This window comes from Cynocephalus volans, chromosome 7, assembly GCF_027409185.1.
Source record: "Cynocephalus volans isolate mCynVol1 chromosome 7, mCynVol1.pri, whole genome shotgun sequence".
NCBI classification, from domain to species: domain Eukaryota; kingdom Metazoa; phylum Chordata; class Mammalia; order Dermoptera; family Cynocephalidae; genus Cynocephalus; species Cynocephalus volans.
This window is the reverse complement of record NC_084466.1, coordinates 94583811-94603217: the sequence shown is the minus strand read 5'-3', so window position 1 is coordinate 94603217 and position 19407 is coordinate 94583811. Positions and strand designations below refer to the sequence as shown.

Genomic DNA, 19407 nt, shown 5'->3' with positions numbered 1-19407 from the left:
GTTTGACAGCCCTCAGATTAATCTGGTTCAGATTTTTTCTAACAGGTGAATTCTTAAATCTGTTTTTGTATACAATTAAAAGAATGCATAGGATATAATTCCATTCATAGAAAATACAAAAACAAAGCACTAAGCTATGTTGTTTATGGATACATGCTAAGATGGTAAAGCTATAAAGAAAAACAAGGGATTACCATAAAGATAGGGTTGTGGTTATTACGGAGGTAAGAAGAAGGTTACTAATTAGGTGTGGTACACAAGGATACTGGCCTGATGACCTGGTGGTGGTTACAAAGTTTAAAGGAAATGACTAGTTGCAAGCCTGAAATGGAAAGCTTTGCTTTTTTATCCAACTGTGTGTATTGCATTGTTAATACATGTATATACCTGATTTGGGTACCTAAATAATTAGCACAAATTTCAGACAGACATTGAAGAAAATGTATTATTTCTCTCTGCAAAAAGGTCTTTCAGGGCCGGCCCGTGGCTCACTCGGTAGAGTGCGGTGCTGATAACACCAAGGCCACGGGTTCGGATCCTATATAGGGATGGCCGGTTTGCTCACTGGCTGAGCGTGGTGCTGACAACACCAAGCCAAGGGTTGAGATCCCCTTACCGGTCATCTTTTTTAAAAAAAAAAAAAAAAAAAAAAAAAGACAAAAAGGTCTTTCAACAGAAGTGTACACTTTTATAATACAGAAACTGTACTTCTATACTTCTTTCTGTATTATATTTTTATTTTTTATTTTTGGCAGTTGGACAGTACAGGGATCAGAACCCTTGACCTTGTTGTTAACAGTGCCACACTAACCAAATGAGCAAACTGGCCAGCCCTGTTTCTGTATTATAAATCACCTAAAAAGCACCTGGATCTTCTTTCCAGAATTAGAAGCTTTTCTTCTAATCCTAAAGGTAATTATTTTATCCTCTTTCAGACTTCGTTAAAGTTAAAGTGAGCTCTGTGGCTCACTTGGGAGAGTGTGGTGCTGATAACACCAAGGCCACGGGTTGGGATCCCTATATAGGGATGGCTGGTTAGCTCACTTGGGAGAGCGTGGTACTGACAACACCAAGTCAAGGGTTAAGATCCCCTTACCGGTCATCTTTAAAATAAATAAATAAAGTTAAAATGAGTAGCTAATCTTACTTGACATCTTTGGATTTGAATTTGTCATCTGCATAGAAAAAGGAAGTTATATAGTCCGAGGGATAGTAGAAAATTGTACAGCCTAAGGTATATAGTAGGTAAAAGTTAAAAGAAAGCCATTCTGTTTTAAGAAACACTCCCAAGGTCATTTGAATAGTTACTTACACGAATCCTTATTATTAGAGATTTGTGTTAAGATTAGCTGTCATCTTAACTCCTGACATTATAGTATAGTAGTTAAGAGTAGAAAAGATAAACAACTAGGCAAATTGAGACTGTAGGACATTCTACAAAACAACTGCCCTGAACTCACTCTCCCCTCCCTCAAAAAGAGATGGGGCACTATTCTAGACCAAAAGAGACTAAAGAGATGTGATGATCAAATCCAATGCACGAACCTAAATTGAATCCTGATTCTGGGGGAAAAAAGATATAAAAGGGGATATTTTGGAGACAATTAGGGGTGATATGGTTAATTTTCTTAGGTATGATAATGGCTATGTATTTATATAGGAATTTGTTACTATTATTATTAGAAGATTCATCCTAAAGTTTGGTTTTTTTTTAATTGAAACGATTGTACATGTCTGTGGGGTACAGAGTTGCATATCAATACCTATGTATAAGATCTGATACTCAAATCAGGATAATTAGTATATTCAGTATTATACAATGTTATCATTTTTCGTGGCCCTTTATTGATTCCTCCCTTACCCACCCTTCCTACCTCTGGCAACCTCAGTTGTGTTCTCTCCTTTTGAAAGTTCAGTGTATTATTGTGATTGTTGTATCTTTCTTTCTAATTTATGTTTTTCTAGCTCCCACTTATGAGTGAAAACTTGCAGTATTTCTCTTTCTGTACCTAACTTATTTCACTTAACATAATTTTCTCTGAATTCATCCATGTTACTGTGAATGGCAGGATTTCATTCTTTTTTATGAGTAGTATTCCATTGTGTAAATACATTACATTTTCCTTATCCAGTTGATCAACAATGGAAGTTAAGTGGGTTTGAACTCTTGGCTATTGTAAATTGAGCTGCGATAAACATGGGAATGTGGGTATCCCTTTGCCATGATGACTTCCATTCCTTTAGGTATATACCCAGCAGTGGGATTCCTGCACCATGTGGCAGTTCTATCTGTAGTTGTCTGAGGAACCTCCATACTGTTTTCCATAATGGCTGCACCAATTTACAGTCCCACCAACAGTGTAGGAGAGTTCCCGTTTCTCCACATCCTCACCAGCATTTGTTATTCTCTGTCTTTTTGATAATAGCCAGTCTAACTAGGGTGAAATGATATCTCACTGTGATTTTGATTTGCATTTCCCTGATGTTGAGTGATGTTGAGCATTTTTTCATTTGTTCGTTGGCCATTTGTATTTCTTTCTTTGAAAAGTGCTTATTCACTCCCTTTGCCCATTTTTTAATAGGGTTATTTGTTTTTTTACCGTAAAGTTGTTGAGTTCCTTGTATATTCTGGATATTAATCCTTTGTTGGATGCATACTTTGCAAATATTTTCTCTCTGTATGTTGTCTTTTCGCTCTGTTAATAGTTTCTTTTGCTGTGCAGAAGCTTTTTAGTTTGATATAATCCCCTTTAATTTTTCCTTTGCTTGTCTGTACTTTTGGGGTCATATTCATAAAGTCTTTTCCATTCCTACTTCCTGAAGTGTTTCCCCTATGTTTTATTTTAGGAGTTTTATAGTTTCAGGTCTTATATTTAAATCTTTAATCCATTTTGAGTTGATTTTGGTATATGGCAAGGGGTATTCTAGTTTCATTCTTCTACATATAGATGTCCAGTTTTCCCAGCACCATTTATTGAAGAGACAATCTTTTCCCCAATGATAGGTATGTTTTTAAATTTCAGATTATTCTAATATATTGCAAGGGTTGAAAACCATTGTATATATAATTTCCTTTGTGGCATAGACAAAGGAGGAGTCAAGGAGAATTGGCTTTTTATGTCCTTCACTGTCTAGGAGAGAGAGAGACTGAAACTGGGAGATGTGAACAACCTTTTCTAAGTAGGTACTCTCTACTGTGTGGCACAGATGATATGTTAAGTCTCATAAGAGTCTAGATTAGATTTTATTTAAGATGATCCACGTTTCTTTGCTCTGATTACCTTACAAGTAACATTCTGATTATTAAGCCAGCCTGCTAAATGCTTCAAAATTATAAAAGCATGTGCCTTAAATAAGGTTCTCGAGCATTCTTTCTAGACACTTGAGTGTCTAGAATTGGCATTCTAATTTACGCATTAGTACCTTGAGGGCTTGCTTTTAGTATCCTTTGGTTTGATCAACTCTGGAGACTGACAAGATCAAGTTTTGAACCTGTAAAGTTGAATGTCAGATCCTGATTCCTGGTGAATTTATCAAATTAGTGACCCTGTGTTTCTCTTGACACTTGGACGTTAACTGTCTGAATCCCTGAAGAAACTGTAATTTTCTTTTTTTTTTTTTTTTGTCAGCTGGCCAGTGCAGGGATTTGAAAAAAAGTTTGTAATAAAAAATAAGTAAAGGGAAATTTGGAATTGAGTGAGTTATTAAATTACTTTGATTGCTGCTTCCTTTTTTGCACATTCATTTAATAAATGATTATTGAGAACTTTTTATGTGCTGATCTTATGGGCCTTAGTAATCTTCTTGGTAATCCTTATCATCTTCCCTAAAAATAAAACAAAAATAATCTAACAAATAAAAAACCCAGTAAGTTCTCCTGCTGCCCTCGATGCTACATTTTTTTTTTTTTTTTTTTTTGCTAGATACATTCTTAAACTTTGCCTTTTACTCCCTTTTTTTTCTTTAATTTGTACTGTAGTATGGTATTTGTCTACTTTCTTATTCTGGATACTGTTGAACCTACTTAATAGATGAAGCGGCCAGATTAGAACCTTTGGTTTGTTTAAATTATTAATGGGACATTTTACTACTCAAGTCTTTTTCCACCGGCACTTATTAAATGCTTGGTTGAGAAAAAATAGTTGTACAGCTTATTAAAATAAAATATATTATTCATTCCAAAGAATGCAAGAGTACAATATGAGGATACTTCAAAAAGCTTGTGGAAAAATGGAATCAGAAGTGAAAGAAAGTGAGCTGAAATGCTGGGCACCTATCAAGCTTTATTAAAGGAAAAGAATCTGCCGGGCTGCACTCAAAGTGGAGAGCAGCAGCCGGCGTCAGGGTGGGAGGGCTCATATAGGCTGTAAGGAAGGCTGATGTGATCGGGGAAGGGTTTGGTGCTGGAGTGGAAGATAAGGCTGGCTCATGCAATCAGGTGGAAGGCTGCACCCATGCGGAAGTAGAGGAGTTCCTGTTTCTCAGAAACCTCGGTTTCTCGTAAGGGAAAGGCTGGCGGCCATTTTGTGCACAGTGCGTGTAAAATGGCGCCAGTCATGTCCATGATCCATCATTCCCGCCTTTTAAGTATAGGGAGAAGGGAAAAGGGGTGAAGGTCTCATTTTTCTGAAGCTACTTCCTGCTGGAGATGGGCGAAGATATGAAAAGAATAAAACAATTAGGTGGCAGTATATTGGTTTCATGTAGGGAGGCTGTATTCTTCTGGGAAAGGGTTGATGGTTCTCAGGGGCTGATATCCTCCTTCCAGGAACAATTCAGCGACCTTTTGATTGGTGAAGGCCTGCATAATATGTTCCTGTATGATATTAGAGAAACACCAAAAGAGGCAGGGACCAAGAAGAAGGATAAGTCCCATCGTGGTTAAGGGTCCAACATGTTTTGTCCTGAAGTCCTCCCCCATCACTATAGCCTAGGTGAGTGGTTTGGGTGAAGCAGAAATGTTTTTGTCGGTGGGGGGGGAGGCACTGGACTCCAGCAGAATCCCCTTTGGAAAGAGCCATCCAGTAGTTTTTACCACTGTAAGAACATGATGTGGCAGTGGTCTGGTCATAGCATGTTGTGGGAACGTATGTCGCAATGTGAATGTGTCCTGTAGGGTTCCCCCAAAGTGGAAGGTTGGAAAGTGTCCTTCCACCCACCAAGACCTTGCGTGAACAGGGTGTGGCATATGTCTGTGTTAGGACAAGAAGCAAGAGGAAGAGAAAAGGCAAGTGTTCAGGAGCTGAGAGGTTGAGAGGGTGCATAGTAGGAAAAAGGAGTAGAGGGTAACCTCATGGGGGTGTAACTGCAGAGGGTGCCCTGCCAGGCTAATTCAGTCACCCACTCAAGGATGTCTTCAACACTGGAGGTAGCGGGTCAGGACCAGTCTTGGAGTAGCTCTTGTGTGAAGGACGTGGAGCGGGCCTGCAGGAGTGAGAGGATAATCGCCAGGGGAAAGATCATCCTTCTTCTGGGATTGGGGGAAGAGCGGAGGTCCTAGAGATTTTCAATTTTGTGGGTCCTAAAATAGATGAAGTGTAAGGAGATGTTGGGTTGGGAGTTGAGCAGAGGGACCCCTCTGGCTTGGTGTTAACAGATTCTTTGGGTAAAGTCTCAGGTTCTAGTTTTACCAAGGATAAGTGATACCAAAGGGCCTTTCCTAGTACCTTTACTGCTGTGGGGGTGGTGAGAATTTCTGTATAAGGCCCTTCCCAACATGATGAGAGGACCTTTGGGATTCAGGTTTTAATATATACTTGCTGTCCCGGGCTCAGTTTAAAGTCTGAGGGGGTGGTAGGGAAAGGACGAGGTAATAGAAGGTTGGCCTGTTCCTGAAGAAGGTCACTAATGAGCAAAAGAGTAGGGAGATACTGGCCTAAAGGCGATGAGCTGGAAGGGAGAGGTGTGAGAGTGAAGGGTCTGCCATACACAAGTTTGAAGGGGCTGAAGCCAGTGGGTTTGTGGGGGGCAGCTTGCAAGTGAGTGAGTGCTAGAGGGAGAAGTTGGTTTCAAGGGAGGTGAAGTTCCATGGACAGCTTGGTGAGGTGTGTTTTTATGAGTTGATTGGCTTTTTCTACTTTGCCTGACGAGTGAGGTCGATATGGTATATGTAAGTCCCATTTGATATGTAAGGCCTGTGCTGTGAGTTGAGTAATCTGGGAAATGAATGCTGGGCCGTTATCAGACTGGAGGCTGGTGGGCGAGCCAAAACGAGGGATGATTTCTGAGGTGAGAGCATGTGTTACTGCTGTAGCATCCTCTGAAGTGCAGGGAAAAGCCTCAACCCAACCTGAAAAGTTATCGACTAAGGTTAGAAGATAGTGTGTCTGTTTGTGGGGAGGCCTGTGAGTAAAGTCAGTTTGCCAGTCCTGGCCAGGAGTGTAGCCTCTGGCCTGGTGGGTGGTAAAGGACCGAACTTGGAGGCCATCTTGATTGGAGCAACGAGTACACAAAGGACAATTTTGAGTGATTTAAGTAACTTTGCCATTTGGGGAGAGTAAGATAAGGGCTGAAGATGGCCTAGTAGGGGTTCATAGCCTGTATGAACTGAATTATGGAAATCTAAAAGGATTTGTTCAGCTTGTGTGGTAGGGAGGACATAGTGACTAGAGAAGGTATACCAGTTGTCCTTCCTCTGTGCTCCCAACTGTTAGAGGTGTTGTATTTCTTGAGGTGTGTATTGGGGTAAGGGCGTAGGGGCCATGAGAAGGACCTGAGCAGGAAGAGTGGAAGGCCAGGAGAGGAAGAGTGGGGGCCTGGTGATTGAGCAGCCTGTTTTGCGGTTAGAACCTCCAGTTTGTTTCCCTGGGCTATGGGGTCATTGAAGGTTTGGTGTCCTCTGCAGTGTATAACCCCAACCTCCTTTGGGAGTTGTACAGACTCAGGAAGTATCTTGATAAGATGTCCGTTTTTTATGGGCCCTTCCTGAGTGGTCGTGTATCCTCTTTCCTTCCATATGGCTACACAGGAGTGTGGGATGTGGTAAGCATACTTAGAGTCAGTGTTATATATTGACTCATTTGTTATTTGCTAAAGTGAGAGTGCAAGTGAGGGCAATGAGTTCTGCCTGTAGAAGTGGTGTTAGGGGGGAGGGGGGCAGCCTCAATAGTTTGTGTTAGATTTACTGTGACATAACCCACCCAGGGGGCGGGCATGGAGGTGGCACTCCTGTCTATGTTGGGGCCATGTAATGGGATGCGGGGAGATGTGTGGAAGGGGATTGAGAAAGATGTCTAAAGCCTCCATGCAATTATGTCCTAAGGGTCATGAGTGTTTTGGGATGAGAGCGGCTGGATTTAAGTGAGGGCAAGGTTTAAAGGAGAACCGGGAATTTTCAATGAAGCTAAGGTGGATAAGTTGTAGGCAGGAAGAGGAGAGAATTGACATGGCCTTATGGCTGAGAAGGTCTTGAAGATGATGGGGGGAACAAATGACTCTTTGTTGTCCAATAGTTAGTTTAGAGCTTTCCTGTGTTAAAAGGGCAGCTGCTGCCAAGGCCCGTAAACAGAGCCCATCCTCAAGCTGTGGTGTCCAGTTCGTTGGAAACCTGCAACAGGGGAGAAGATATCTCCTGCCTCTTGTCCCAAAACCCCGACCGCCAATCCTTGGGTTTCAGTGACGTATAGGATGAAAAGATGAGATAGGTTTGGGAGGAATAGAGCTGGGGCTGGGAGGAGAGTGGCTTTTAATCGCTGGAAGGGAGAATGAATGGGCTTTGTGGGGTCTAAAGGAATGGCAGGATCCCTTTTGGCTGCCTCATAAAGTGGCTTTGCTGGCTGCCAAAGTTAGGAATCCATAGGCAAAGTTACCCTGCAAGCCCCCAAAAAGAAAGGATTTCACCCTTTGTGGTAGGAGTAGGGAGTTCAGAAATTAAACTCTTGCAATGCACTGTTATTTCTCTGGTGCTGGGGGTGAGGTGGACTCCCAAGAAGGTGACTGAAGGAGAAGAAATTTGGGCCTTGCTGGGGGACACTCGATATCCCCTGGAGGCCAGGAAATTAAGGAGAGCAACAGTGTGGGCCTGTGAATCCTCATAGAAGAGGCTACAAAGGAGGAGGTCATCCACATATTGTATTAAAGTGCTAGAGGTTGGAGGAAGTTCAGATAAGTCTTGAACTAAGTCCTGGCTGAAGAAGTGGGAGCTATCTCGAAACCCCTGAGGGAGTACTGTCCAGGTGAGTTGTTGGGAATGATGCATATCAGGATCAGTCCAAGTGAAGGTGGACAGGTTTTGACAGGAAGGGTGTAGGAGGATAGAAAAAAAGGCATCTTTGGGGCCGAGCCCGTGGCGCACTTGGTAGAGTGCTGCGCTGGGAGCGCGGCGACGCTCCCGCCGCGGGTTCGGATCCTATATAGGACTGACCAATGTACTCACTGGCTGAGTGCCAGTCACGGAAAAAAAAAAAAAAAAAAGAAAAAAAGAAAGAAAAAAAGGCATCTTTGAGGTCAAGTACACAGAAGAAACAGGTTGTTATTGGGATTGTGGATAGAGGAGTATAGGGATTAGAAACAATTGGGGTTATGGGTAAAACGGCTGCATTAATGGCCCTGAGGTCTTGAACTAAATGGTATGAGCCATTAGGCTTTATAACCGGAAAGGTGGGTGTATTTAAAGGTGAGTGTGTAGGCCCTAAGAGATGAGAAGAAAGGAGTTTGTGTATGACAGGTTTTAAGCCTATTAGGTGTTTGTTAGTGATGGGGTATTGTGGGACATTAGGGAATGAAGAGGGGTTCCGCAACTTAACAAGGATAGGGGAATGGTGCATAGCAATGAAGGAAGAAGAAGTGTCCCACACTACGGGATTAACCTTGTACAAGGGGAAGGGGAAGGTGGAAGCCCCAGGGGCCAGGTCTGGGGTGGCCTGTAACAGTAGTATTGTAGCCAGAGTTAAAGTGTTTATGGTAAGAGTAGCTTTGAATTTGGAAAGGATGTCCCATTCCAGTAAGGGGGCTGGGCATTGAGGCATTATTAAAAATTTGTGTGTGTGAATTGGGTGCGATGTAGGGTACAGCAGAGGGGTTGAGTGGTCCGTGGGTGGTATTCTGATCTCATGACCCCTATTATTGTGATAGAGGATGGGGTTGTTGGTCCTGCATATTCAGGAAGGGTAGAGTAAGTGGCCCCTGTATCAAAGACAAAAGAGATTGGCTTACCTGCTATGAGGGGAGTTACCTTGGGCTCACGTGTGGTGATCTCTGTGGGGGCCTCAGGCCCTGGACATCATCAGTCCTCCTCCTGGGCAAAGCTGAGAAGCTCTGGTAGGGATGGCCATGGAGCTAAAGGTTGTTGGTTAGGGACTGGGCCACTCCCTCTCTGGTGAGTGGAACAGTCAACCCCCCAGCAACCTGGCTGTTTGCAGTGAGGAGAGGGCCTGGAAGGGAGCCTGGGGTTAGGACAGGCCCGTACCCAGTGGCCCAGTTGACCTCATTTGAAGCAGTTCTTGGGTGGCTTGCCCCTGGGGGCAACCAGCTTAGGGGTATGTGAGCCTCGGATGGCATTAGCCAGGAGTTGGTGTTTGGCCTGATCTCTTTTGTATCAATCATTCTCCTCCTCCTCCTCCTCCCTGTTGTTAAAAACCTTGAAAGCTGCATTGAGATTGTCTTGTTGGGTCATATTTGGACCATCCTCAAGTTCTTTTAGTTTTTTTTTAATATAAAGGGCTGATTGGGTAATGAAATGAGAGTGTAAGAGGGCTATGCCTGCAGGAGAGTTTGGGTCTATATGTGTGTATTTATGTAAAGCCTCAGAGAGGTGGGTTAGGAACTGCTGGGATTTTCAGTGGATCTCTGTGTGATTTCTCTAAGCTTGTCATAATTGACTGATTTGTGAGTAGCCTTTTGGAGGACGTGAAGTAGGTGTGTGATCAGATTATCCCAGAGATCCCGGTCCCCGTGGCCAGCCTGGTAATCCCAATTTGGGTCCATGTGAGGGACGGCAACAGTTTCCACAGGCTGCGTATTATTTGGGGCATGTACCTCCTCTGCCTATTGTTGAGCCATTATCCTGACCTGCTCCCTGTCTTCGGGGAACAAAGTAGTAGTGAGAATCATAAAAGTATCATGCCAGGTAAGATCATAAGACTGGGCGAGATATCTAAATTTCTTAAGATATGTGTCCGGGTCGGACTGGAAAGATCCCAGTTGTTTTTCAATTTGGGAGAGATCAGAAAGCGAAAAGGAGATATGGACCCGGACAATTCCCTCCATCCCAGCCACTTCACAGAGGGGGTATAAAGGAGCTGGAGCTGAGGCAGGGTTGTCACCTGGTGAAGGAGAAGAAGGAAAGGGGTTGGGTGGCTGATGATGAGCATCTCAAGACCAGGTATGGGGAAGGTGAAGGGGCTGGTAGAGGATTTCAAGCATAAGGAGGTGGTTGGGGAGCAGAGTGGTCTGACAGATCAAAAGATTGATCAGAGTCCAGAAGGAGAGGTCGGGCATGAGCTAGGAGAATTTGAGACGTAGGACAGTTTTGACAGAGAGAAGGATTCGATCAGTGATAGAAGGCTTGAACATAAGGAATCTCTCTGGCTTTGCCACTTTGGTGACAAAAGTTGTCTAGGTCTCTGAGAGTATCCAAATTGAAAGTGCCATTTTCTGGCCATTGGGATCCATTGTCTAATTTGTATTTAGGCCAAACCTGATTGCAGTAGAAAATGAGGCATTTGGGTTTAATATCTTCTTGGAGGCCAAGAGGTTGGCCAGGAGACAGCCCAGAGGGCATAGGGATTACACTAGAAAATGAGACATTTAGGTTTAATGTCTGCCTGGAGGCCAAGAGATGGCCCAGAGGCATAGAGCATGGAGGTTTGGATTTTGAGGATCCCATTTACAGGGTGAGAAAGGAGGTGATCAGTCCCAGTAGAAGAAAGGTAACACCAAGGAGCGTCCTCGTTGGTGTGCACTTTCTTTTCGAGAGAGGAGCCACCGACTGGCTAGAGGAGCATCCTCCAATAGCTTCAGGGCATGAGAGGGGTTCCCTCAGCCAGGTGCCTGGTCTTTGGAAGTAGACAGTACTCATAGAAAGTAGTCAGGGGAACCTGTAGGAGTAGGACAGACCCACTGACTCACTCTGAATTGAGGCCAGTGGTGGATACATTGGTCTGAAATAGCAAAAAGAAAGATTCCCGGAGGTACCTGGTTGGGCATGTCCAGGGAGGGTGGCAGGGGGCCAATCAACCCAAGAGAGGGGATCCTCCGAGGGTCCCAGTCAGGACCCTTCCTGGGTTTTGGCACCAAAATGAAAGAAAATGAACTGATCAAGGTTTATTAAAGGAAAAGAATCTGCCGGGCTACACTCAAAATGGAGAGCAGCAGCCAGTGTCGGGGTGGGATGGTTTATATAGGCTGTAAGGAAGGCTGAGGTAATCAAGGAGGGGTTTGGTGCTGGCGTGGAAGATAAGGCTGGCTGATGCAATCAGGTGGAAGGTTGCACCCATGTGGAAGGTTGCACCTATGCGGAAGTAGAGGAGTTTCTATTTCTCAAAAACAGGTTTCTCATAAGGGAAAGGCTGGTGGCCATTTTGTGGTCAGTGCATATAAAGTGGTGCTGGTCATGTCCAAGATCCATCAAGAAGATGTGACTCTTTCCATGAACTTTTTGAAGACCTGTTGTATTTAATGAGAAGGGAGCTGAAAATTATACTCTGCTTACTTTCCCAGGAAATTAAGGGAAACAACATAAACTGACTTTGCCTTACCTGGAGTTGAACCAGAATGTGAACCTTATGAGAGAGCTTGAAGCCTTCAACTTTGGGGATTTCACCTGCTCTGAAAGATGGCAGCTCAAAGGACTGGAGGCCTATACCGATATGTTAATTTAGGGATCAGTCGCAAGAGAGAAAAACTGCTCTGGGCTAGGCTGCTAGAAATGACTTCTAGAACAAGATTTGAACTGACTTGTCAGAGTGCTACCTTTGCCACAGTCAGAAAGCTGGTATTAGGAGGCCAGCATGAAATTATTGAGTTGAAGAATACACAGTCTCAACACGAAAAACAACCCAATTAAAAAACAGGCAAAGGACTTACTACGCATTTCTCCGAAGATATACAAATGTCCAATAAGCATATGAAAAGATGCCCAACATCACTGTCATTACTGGAATCAAAACCACAATGAGATACCACTTTACATGCATTATAATGGCTGTTGCATTATATTGCACGCAGGCATTTCAAAAAGTTTGTGGAGGGCTGGCTGGTTAAAAAGTTCATGGAGAGGGCCGGCCTGTGGCTCACTCGGGAGAGTGCGGTGCTGATAACACCAAGGCCCCGGGTTCGGATCCCATATACGGATGGCCGGTTCGCTCACTGGCTGAGTGTGGTGCTGACAACACCAAGTCAAGGGTTAAGATCCCCTTACCGGTCATCTTTTAAAAAAATTAAAAAAAAAAAAAAAAAAAGTTCATGGAGAAATAGAATTAAAAGATAATACAATCTCATCTCCTTTGAGACTCATGGGGAAAAAAGTTAATATGAATCATTCCATGAACTTTTTGAAGACCCCTCTCCTCTGTGTGTGTGTGCCTGCCCACACATGCGTGTGTGTATCCAAACAGAAAATAACAAGTGTTGGCAAGATGTGCAGAAATTAGAACATTTTGTGCCTTTTTTTTTTTTTTTTTCCTTTCAGCAGGTGGCTGGTGCAGGGATCTGAACCTTTGACCTTGGTGTTACAACACCACAGTCTAACCAACTGAGCTAACTGGCCAGCCCCACTTTGTGCATATTGCTAGTGGGAATGTAAAATGGTACAGCTAATGTGGAAAGTGATATGGTGACTCCTCAAAAAATTAAACAGAATTACCATGAGCCAGCAATTCCACTTCTAGTTACATACCCAAAAAACACAAAAGCAGAGACTTGAACAGATATATTTGTATACCCACATTCAGAGAAGCATTATTCACAATAGCCAAAAGGTGCAACAACCCAAGTGTCTATGGACGGATGAATGGATAAACAAAATGTGGTATGTTACATACAATGGGATATTATCATTCAGCCTTAAAAAGGAAGGAAATTCTGACACATGCTATACAGAATGGATAAACTGTGAAGACACTATGCTAAATGAAATAAGCTGGACAAAAAGGGACAAATATTGTATAATTTTGCATATATGAAATATCTAGAATAGGGAAATTCATAGCAACAGAAGGTAGATTAGCAATTACCAGGGACTGGGGGTAAAAGGGATGGGGACTTATTGCTTAATGGGTATAGAGTTCTCTCTTGGGTGATAAAAAAAGTTCTGGAAATGGTTGGTGGTAATGGTTACACAACATTGTGAATATGCTTAATGCCACAGAACTGTACACTTAGAAATGATTAAAATGGTAAATTTTATATTATGTATAGTTGATCACACACACAGAAGAAATCATGTCTGTCATGCAGATATTAGGGAACCAGTACTGTTGTCTCACAACTACAATTGCTTCCTGACCCTCACAAAGGTAGTGACTAAAAACTGGAAAATAATGCATGCACATACACAAAATCAACATTTCCACAATCCTTCTTGTGGATAGCCAAAACTTAAGGAAAATGGCCCCGTTTCACCTTCTGCTTTCCATATCTCATGTCAGAGCATCTGGTTGGCTGAATCTGATTTACACGTAAAACCCTAGTTGCAAGGGACCCTGAGGAAAAATTTTTCGCTTTGCAGTCTGTAGTAGGAGAGAACAATTAGAGAGAGATTAGGAAGGATACTGAGTGTCATTTCATCATAACTGCCACAGTGAGCCAGTGGCGATTTCTAGATGGTAATGCTCCTTTTAGTCAAGTCACCATTTCCAGTAGTGTCCAGATTGTCCTGCAGCTGGTTAGTCACAGGTAATGTGGGGCAAAGTCCTTATCTCTTTTTGCAGTTATGGATTGATTGTGCTTATTGGTTTGTTAAATCTAATATACCATATTTACAGTTTTATTGTGGTAGAAGCACAACTGAGTTGTATCTGTCAATATTAAAAAAAAAAAAAAACAAAAAACCAAACACCCAAAATCCAGAACAATTCTGGCCCCAAGCATTTTGGGTAAGGGATTATACAACCTATTTCTATTAATATTCTTGAGCTTTGTTGTGGGATGCAGTTAAGTTACTTGAAAACAGTTTGATCCTTTTGAGTCTTCCTTTTAAGATTTGTTAGACTGGACCGGAGACATATTTAGCCTGGGATAGTTTCTCAGTAGCAGGACTATGACATTTTGGGGGCAGTTCTGTGCATTATGGAATGATTAGCAGCATCCCTGGCCTTTATTCTCTAAGTGCCAGTAGCACCCTCCCCCCCTCCCCCGCCAAGATATGACAGCCAAAAATGTCTATAGATATCGCCAAATGTTCAGGGGAGGGGAGGGGAATTGCCCCCAGTTGAGAGCCACTGCTTTTGGGCTAATTTGGCTACACTTGGGCCGGCCCGTGGCTCACTCGGTAGAGTGCGGTGCTGATAACACCAAGGCCCCGGGTTCGGATCCCATATACGGATGGCCGGTTCGCTCACTGGCTGAGCGTGGTGCTGACAACACCAAGTCAAGGGTTAAGATCCCCTTACCGGTCATCTTTTAAAAAAAAATAAAATAAAATAATTTGGCTACACTACTGTGTCAAGATCTTTCTGTGTACTTTACCCAAAACCCTATGAGTCATAAGATTTTTTTCGGTATGGCTGTTTGGGATAGGAACTTTGCTTGACCTTATGTGAGTACTGGGAGTCCTTTTGGGTGGTCTTTCTTCAGTCCTGCTTAGTTTACTCACATCCATGTGCTGATCAGCAATCAGCTAAATATTCAGGAGAGACCCTCTGCGGATCTCTAGATTTCTCTGTCTGTGTATGTCTCTCCTCTCCAGTATTCTGTCCCACAAACACTAGCCATCTTGATTGCCCCGGACTCTCAGTTTTGTCTCTTCAACTCAGTGAGTCTACTAGGCCTCTCTCGAGTTTCCTGGTCTGTACCTCTTGTGGCTTGCAAGTTTTCAAGGCAGTAAGCTGGGACAGTAGGGCTCATCTTATTTTGTTTTCTGTCTCTCTGGGATTTGTCTAATATCCAATGTCTTGAAAATTTTTCATATATTTTGTCTGTTGTTTGGTTGCTCCAGGTTGGAGGGCACATCTGATTCTGGTTCTTGTTACTACATCTTGGCCAGAAGCATATATATCCCTTTAACTGATAATTGATTCAGATCAATTATTGCTTAAAGCTGAAAAGTGTTCTTAAGCATTTATTAACCTAATTTCTTTATCAATTTGTATGAACCTGTGTCTGTCATATTCTTCACCAAAGTCTCCTTTTCTCTTTAATTGCTATGGTACAACATAAATATTATATGTCCCTAAAGTTTTATCATCTTTTAGTATAGCTCTTTAATGCAGGCTTTCACAGTGTTACCTAAGTAGTGATTTAGTATGAGTCTTTAACTATTATGTAGTAGCATGCAATTAAAGGACATGCACTGACCTGATGAAGCAAAAGAGTGGAATGTGTCATGCACTTAGGGCATTCCCACAAAAGGCTCAAAGACTTCCAGGAGGCTTCCATGTATGATAACTCATATTTTCTAGCAGCTGAAACCTCAGCATCAAAGCCTGTTAGCCTGATTGAGGTTGTAAAGAACTGGTGAGCTAAGACAGGAAAAAAACCGAAACAAAACATGAAAGCAGAGAAGAATCATTTTGAGCAGACTATGAGATGAAACTGTACTGAAGAATAATGCTACAAGGATGGGAGTGACTTGGAACCCGTTGGTGGTAAGCTGTTAGAGAAGGGGGAAAAGTAGCAGAATAGAAATAAAACTATTAAAGAAATCTGGCCTTGCTTTGTATGAAATGAGTGTATCTCTCAGGTTTGCTGCATCATAACTGCTGCCAAGTTTGTAGTGTGTGCTTGTTGGATATCCAAAGATGAAGTAATTTAGTCACAGCACACCTTGGGGAAAAGATGTGTATGCAGTAGGAAGGGTGAAACCATCTAGTTACGTATGTGATCTAAACCATAGCAAAATCATGTTTCTAATGGAATTTTACTTGTGATATATAATAAATGGTCTAAAATAATATACATCAATGTATAAATTCCAAGTGTTAAAGTGAATAAATCAAAATTCCTTGACCTTTGGGGTGGTGATATACTGTAGTTAAAAAGAGTCGAATAAGTGTTTTTGTAACTCTACAGTATATAAGAATTAGACAACTTTTAAAAAATAGACTCCTTGTAGGTGGATGTGATGTTAATTTTGTAATACTGAAAAGCTATGTGGGTTGGTAATATTAAAAGCTCCATCTATTTGGAAACAAAATATGACTTAAGCCTTCTGAAAACTGGGATTGCTGTTCAGTAATTAAGAAATAAATACTTGACGATTGACTGACATTTCCATGGCATTCATCTGTGGTTGGATTGATAAAATCATGTTTGTTGTTTTCTGAAATAGTTTTGATGATACAAGTGGTGCTTATGTAGTTGAAGTATCTGCTTTTGCCAAGTGATTATAAGTCTTCATCGCAAGAGTTTGTGTGGATAGGGGGAGAATGTAGAGCAGTATTAGCTTTTTATCTTCCTCAACATAAGGAAGCATAAAAGGTTTTTCAAAGCCAAAAATGCCTGTCATAAGGCAGTGATAAACACATTCATTTGTTCTTTAGGATAGACAGATATTCATTTGTATTGATGTTTTGTTCTGTTTTTTTTTTTTAAAGCAAACTTTTAAAATAAAGTTTAACACATATAGAGAAAAGTGTAGATCATAAATATACAGCTTAATGATTTTTCACAAAAAGGAAACACCTGTATAACTAGTATCCAGCTTATGAAGCAGAACGTTTGTATTGGAACTATTTGATTTTTTTTTTCAAGTGGGGTAGTGGGCACATAAGTGTTTGTTGTATCTTCTTTATTCTTTCTTATACTTTAAAATTTGCCTACCCATGTCTTTAAAAAAATAACAGAAGGAAATATAATCTTTAGAGATCTGGAAAATGTCAGAAAACTTACAAGCTTTAGTAGTTGAGAAAGTACTTTTGAGAAATTGTGTTTTTTGTTTTTTAATGTAGGCCTTTGTCTCCCATGTGTCTGATACACTTTATAAACCTGAAATAGGCCCAATAACTGAAAATTTTACCATAGAAAAAGAACATAAACAGCTGTGTGGGATCAAAGTAGTAAAAATTATTAGTACTTTTTGAAACATAGCACATTATTGGCCTTTTATAACTGAAGCATAAAGTTTGGGTCATAGAATTTATGAGTATATTAAAATAACAGTTTACAGTTTTCTTTTAAAAATTTTTATCACTAAAATCTCAGTAGTAGTTGTTGTTTTGTGGGTTTTTTTGGCAGCTGGCTGGTCGAGGGATCTGAACCCTTGACCTTGCTGTTACAACACCCTACTTTAATCAGCTGCCACTGATAGTTTAAGAATGAAATGCCTTGTTCAGTTCTGTAATGAAATATTCAAGATATAGAAAGAACTGAGCTGTTATTAAGATTCAAATTTATATCTAGTTTAAAAGCTTTATATCTGTCATAGAAATTAGTATATGTGGGGCTGAGCCCGTGGCGCACTCGGTAGCGTGCTGCGCTAGCAGCGCGGCGACGCTCCGGCCGCCGCGGGTTCAGATCCTATATAAGGATGATCGGTGCACTCCCTGGCTGAGCGCCGGTCACCGGGAAAAAAAAAAAAAAAAAAAGAAATTAGTATATGTGTAGTAGATAGAAATATGTTTAATCTAAAGGGTTTCCTGGAGTTACAGTTATCTGTTTGCTTTTATGCTTTTTCTATGAACATAAAGATTTCAGAAATTTGATTTTTTTTTTTATATATAACAAATCTCTCTATATATCTCACTTTATGAAAAGCGTTAGAATGGGATTTCTTCTTCTCGATTGTTCTCAACAGTAGGTTTTTAAGTTATGGCTGATAATGCTATAGAAAAACTATTTGTAAAATATTTTTCTGTAAAAATATCTGGTAATTAGCCTTTCTTCTGATATGAGGGTTATATGCATAAGATTATTAGAATATTAATCTCTTGAAAAATACTCATTATTGAATAATTTTTGTTTCTTTTACTCTAGTAGCCAATAGAGCAGTATAGGTAAATTACTGCTTCTGTAATGTTTATGTGTACTTGGTCTTTGAAGAAGTTGTTAGGACACACTGAAGTTTTTGGTTTTTTTCCTGTTTTCCCTTGGCACAGGCAGTAGAGGAGGAAATGGCAGGTCCTAATCAACTCTGCATTCGCCGCTGGACTACCAAGCATGTAGCTGTGTGGCTGAAGGATGAAGGCTTTTTTGAATATGTGGATGTTCTATGCAATAAGCACCGACTTGATGGAATCACATTGCTAACATTGACTGAATATGATCTCCGGTCTCCTCCTCTAGAAATCAAAGTCTTAGGTGACATTAAAAGGTTAATGCTCTCAGTCCGAAAATTGCAGAAAATACATATTGATGTTTTAGACGAGATGGGCTACAACAGTGACAGTCCCATGGGTTCCATGACCCCTTTCATCAGTGCTCTTCAGAGTGCAGACTGGCTCTGTAATGGAGAGCTTTCACATGACTGTGATGGACCCATCACTGATTTGAATTCTGATCAGTACCAGTACATGAATGGTAAAAACAAACATTCTGCTCGAAGATTGGACCCAGAGTACTGGAAGACCATACTGAGTTGTATATATGTTTTTATAGTATTTGGATTTACATCTTTCATTATGGTTATAGTCCATGAGCGAGTGCCTGACATGCAGACCTATCCACCACTCCCAGATATATTCTTAGACAGGTAAGTTTTGTTTCTAGTTGCTAAGTTTGTAGAATGTTAATATAATAACAGCAATGATAATATAGTTATGATGATTACGTTTGTTATTGTTGTAGTTATGGTTGATGTATACGGAAAGTATACATTGCTTTAGCTGGTAGTATAAAAAGATATGCTTTGAAATCACCTTTTTCACTTAGAGTAAATTAGACTCTAAATCTAGGTGATTGAGGGCCGGCCCGTGGCTCACTCGGTAGAGTGCGGTGCTGATAGCACCAAGGCCCCGGGTTCGGATCCCATATACGGATGGCCGGTTCGCTCACTGGCTGAGTGTGGTGCTGACAACACCAAGTCAAGGGTTAAGATCCCCTTACCGGTCATCTTTTTAAAAAAAAATAATAATAAAAAAAATAATAATAAATCTAGGTGATTGAGAAAGACTGCTGCTTAATTTATTTTTCTGTAAGTATAGCTCCTTGGGCACTTCAGATTTTAAAAAGGTGTCCAGGAATGATGTTTGTAATAAATGAAATTTGGTTGCTTGAACAGGGTTCTGTTTTTTCAAAAATATGGGTGTGGTTTCTTATATCACCAAATAAATTGGAATTATAAATAGTACAAATGGATTCAAAGGTAGTATGATG

General features: G+C 41.3%; 1 protein-coding gene across 2 annotated transcripts in view; it reads left to right on the top strand.

Moving 5' to 3' along the window:
• SAMD8 (sterile alpha motif domain containing 8) overlaps positions 1-19407 on the top strand; it is a 48056-nt gene that overhangs the window by 16356 nt on the left and 12293 nt on the right. For both annotated transcript variants that reach the window (XM_063102863.1, XM_063102864.1), the window contains exon 2: positions 18192-18784. In XM_063102863.1, coding sequence (XP_062958933.1) covers positions 18192-18784 — 593 coding nt within the window. The remainder of the gene's footprint in view (positions 1-18191; positions 18785-19407) is intronic.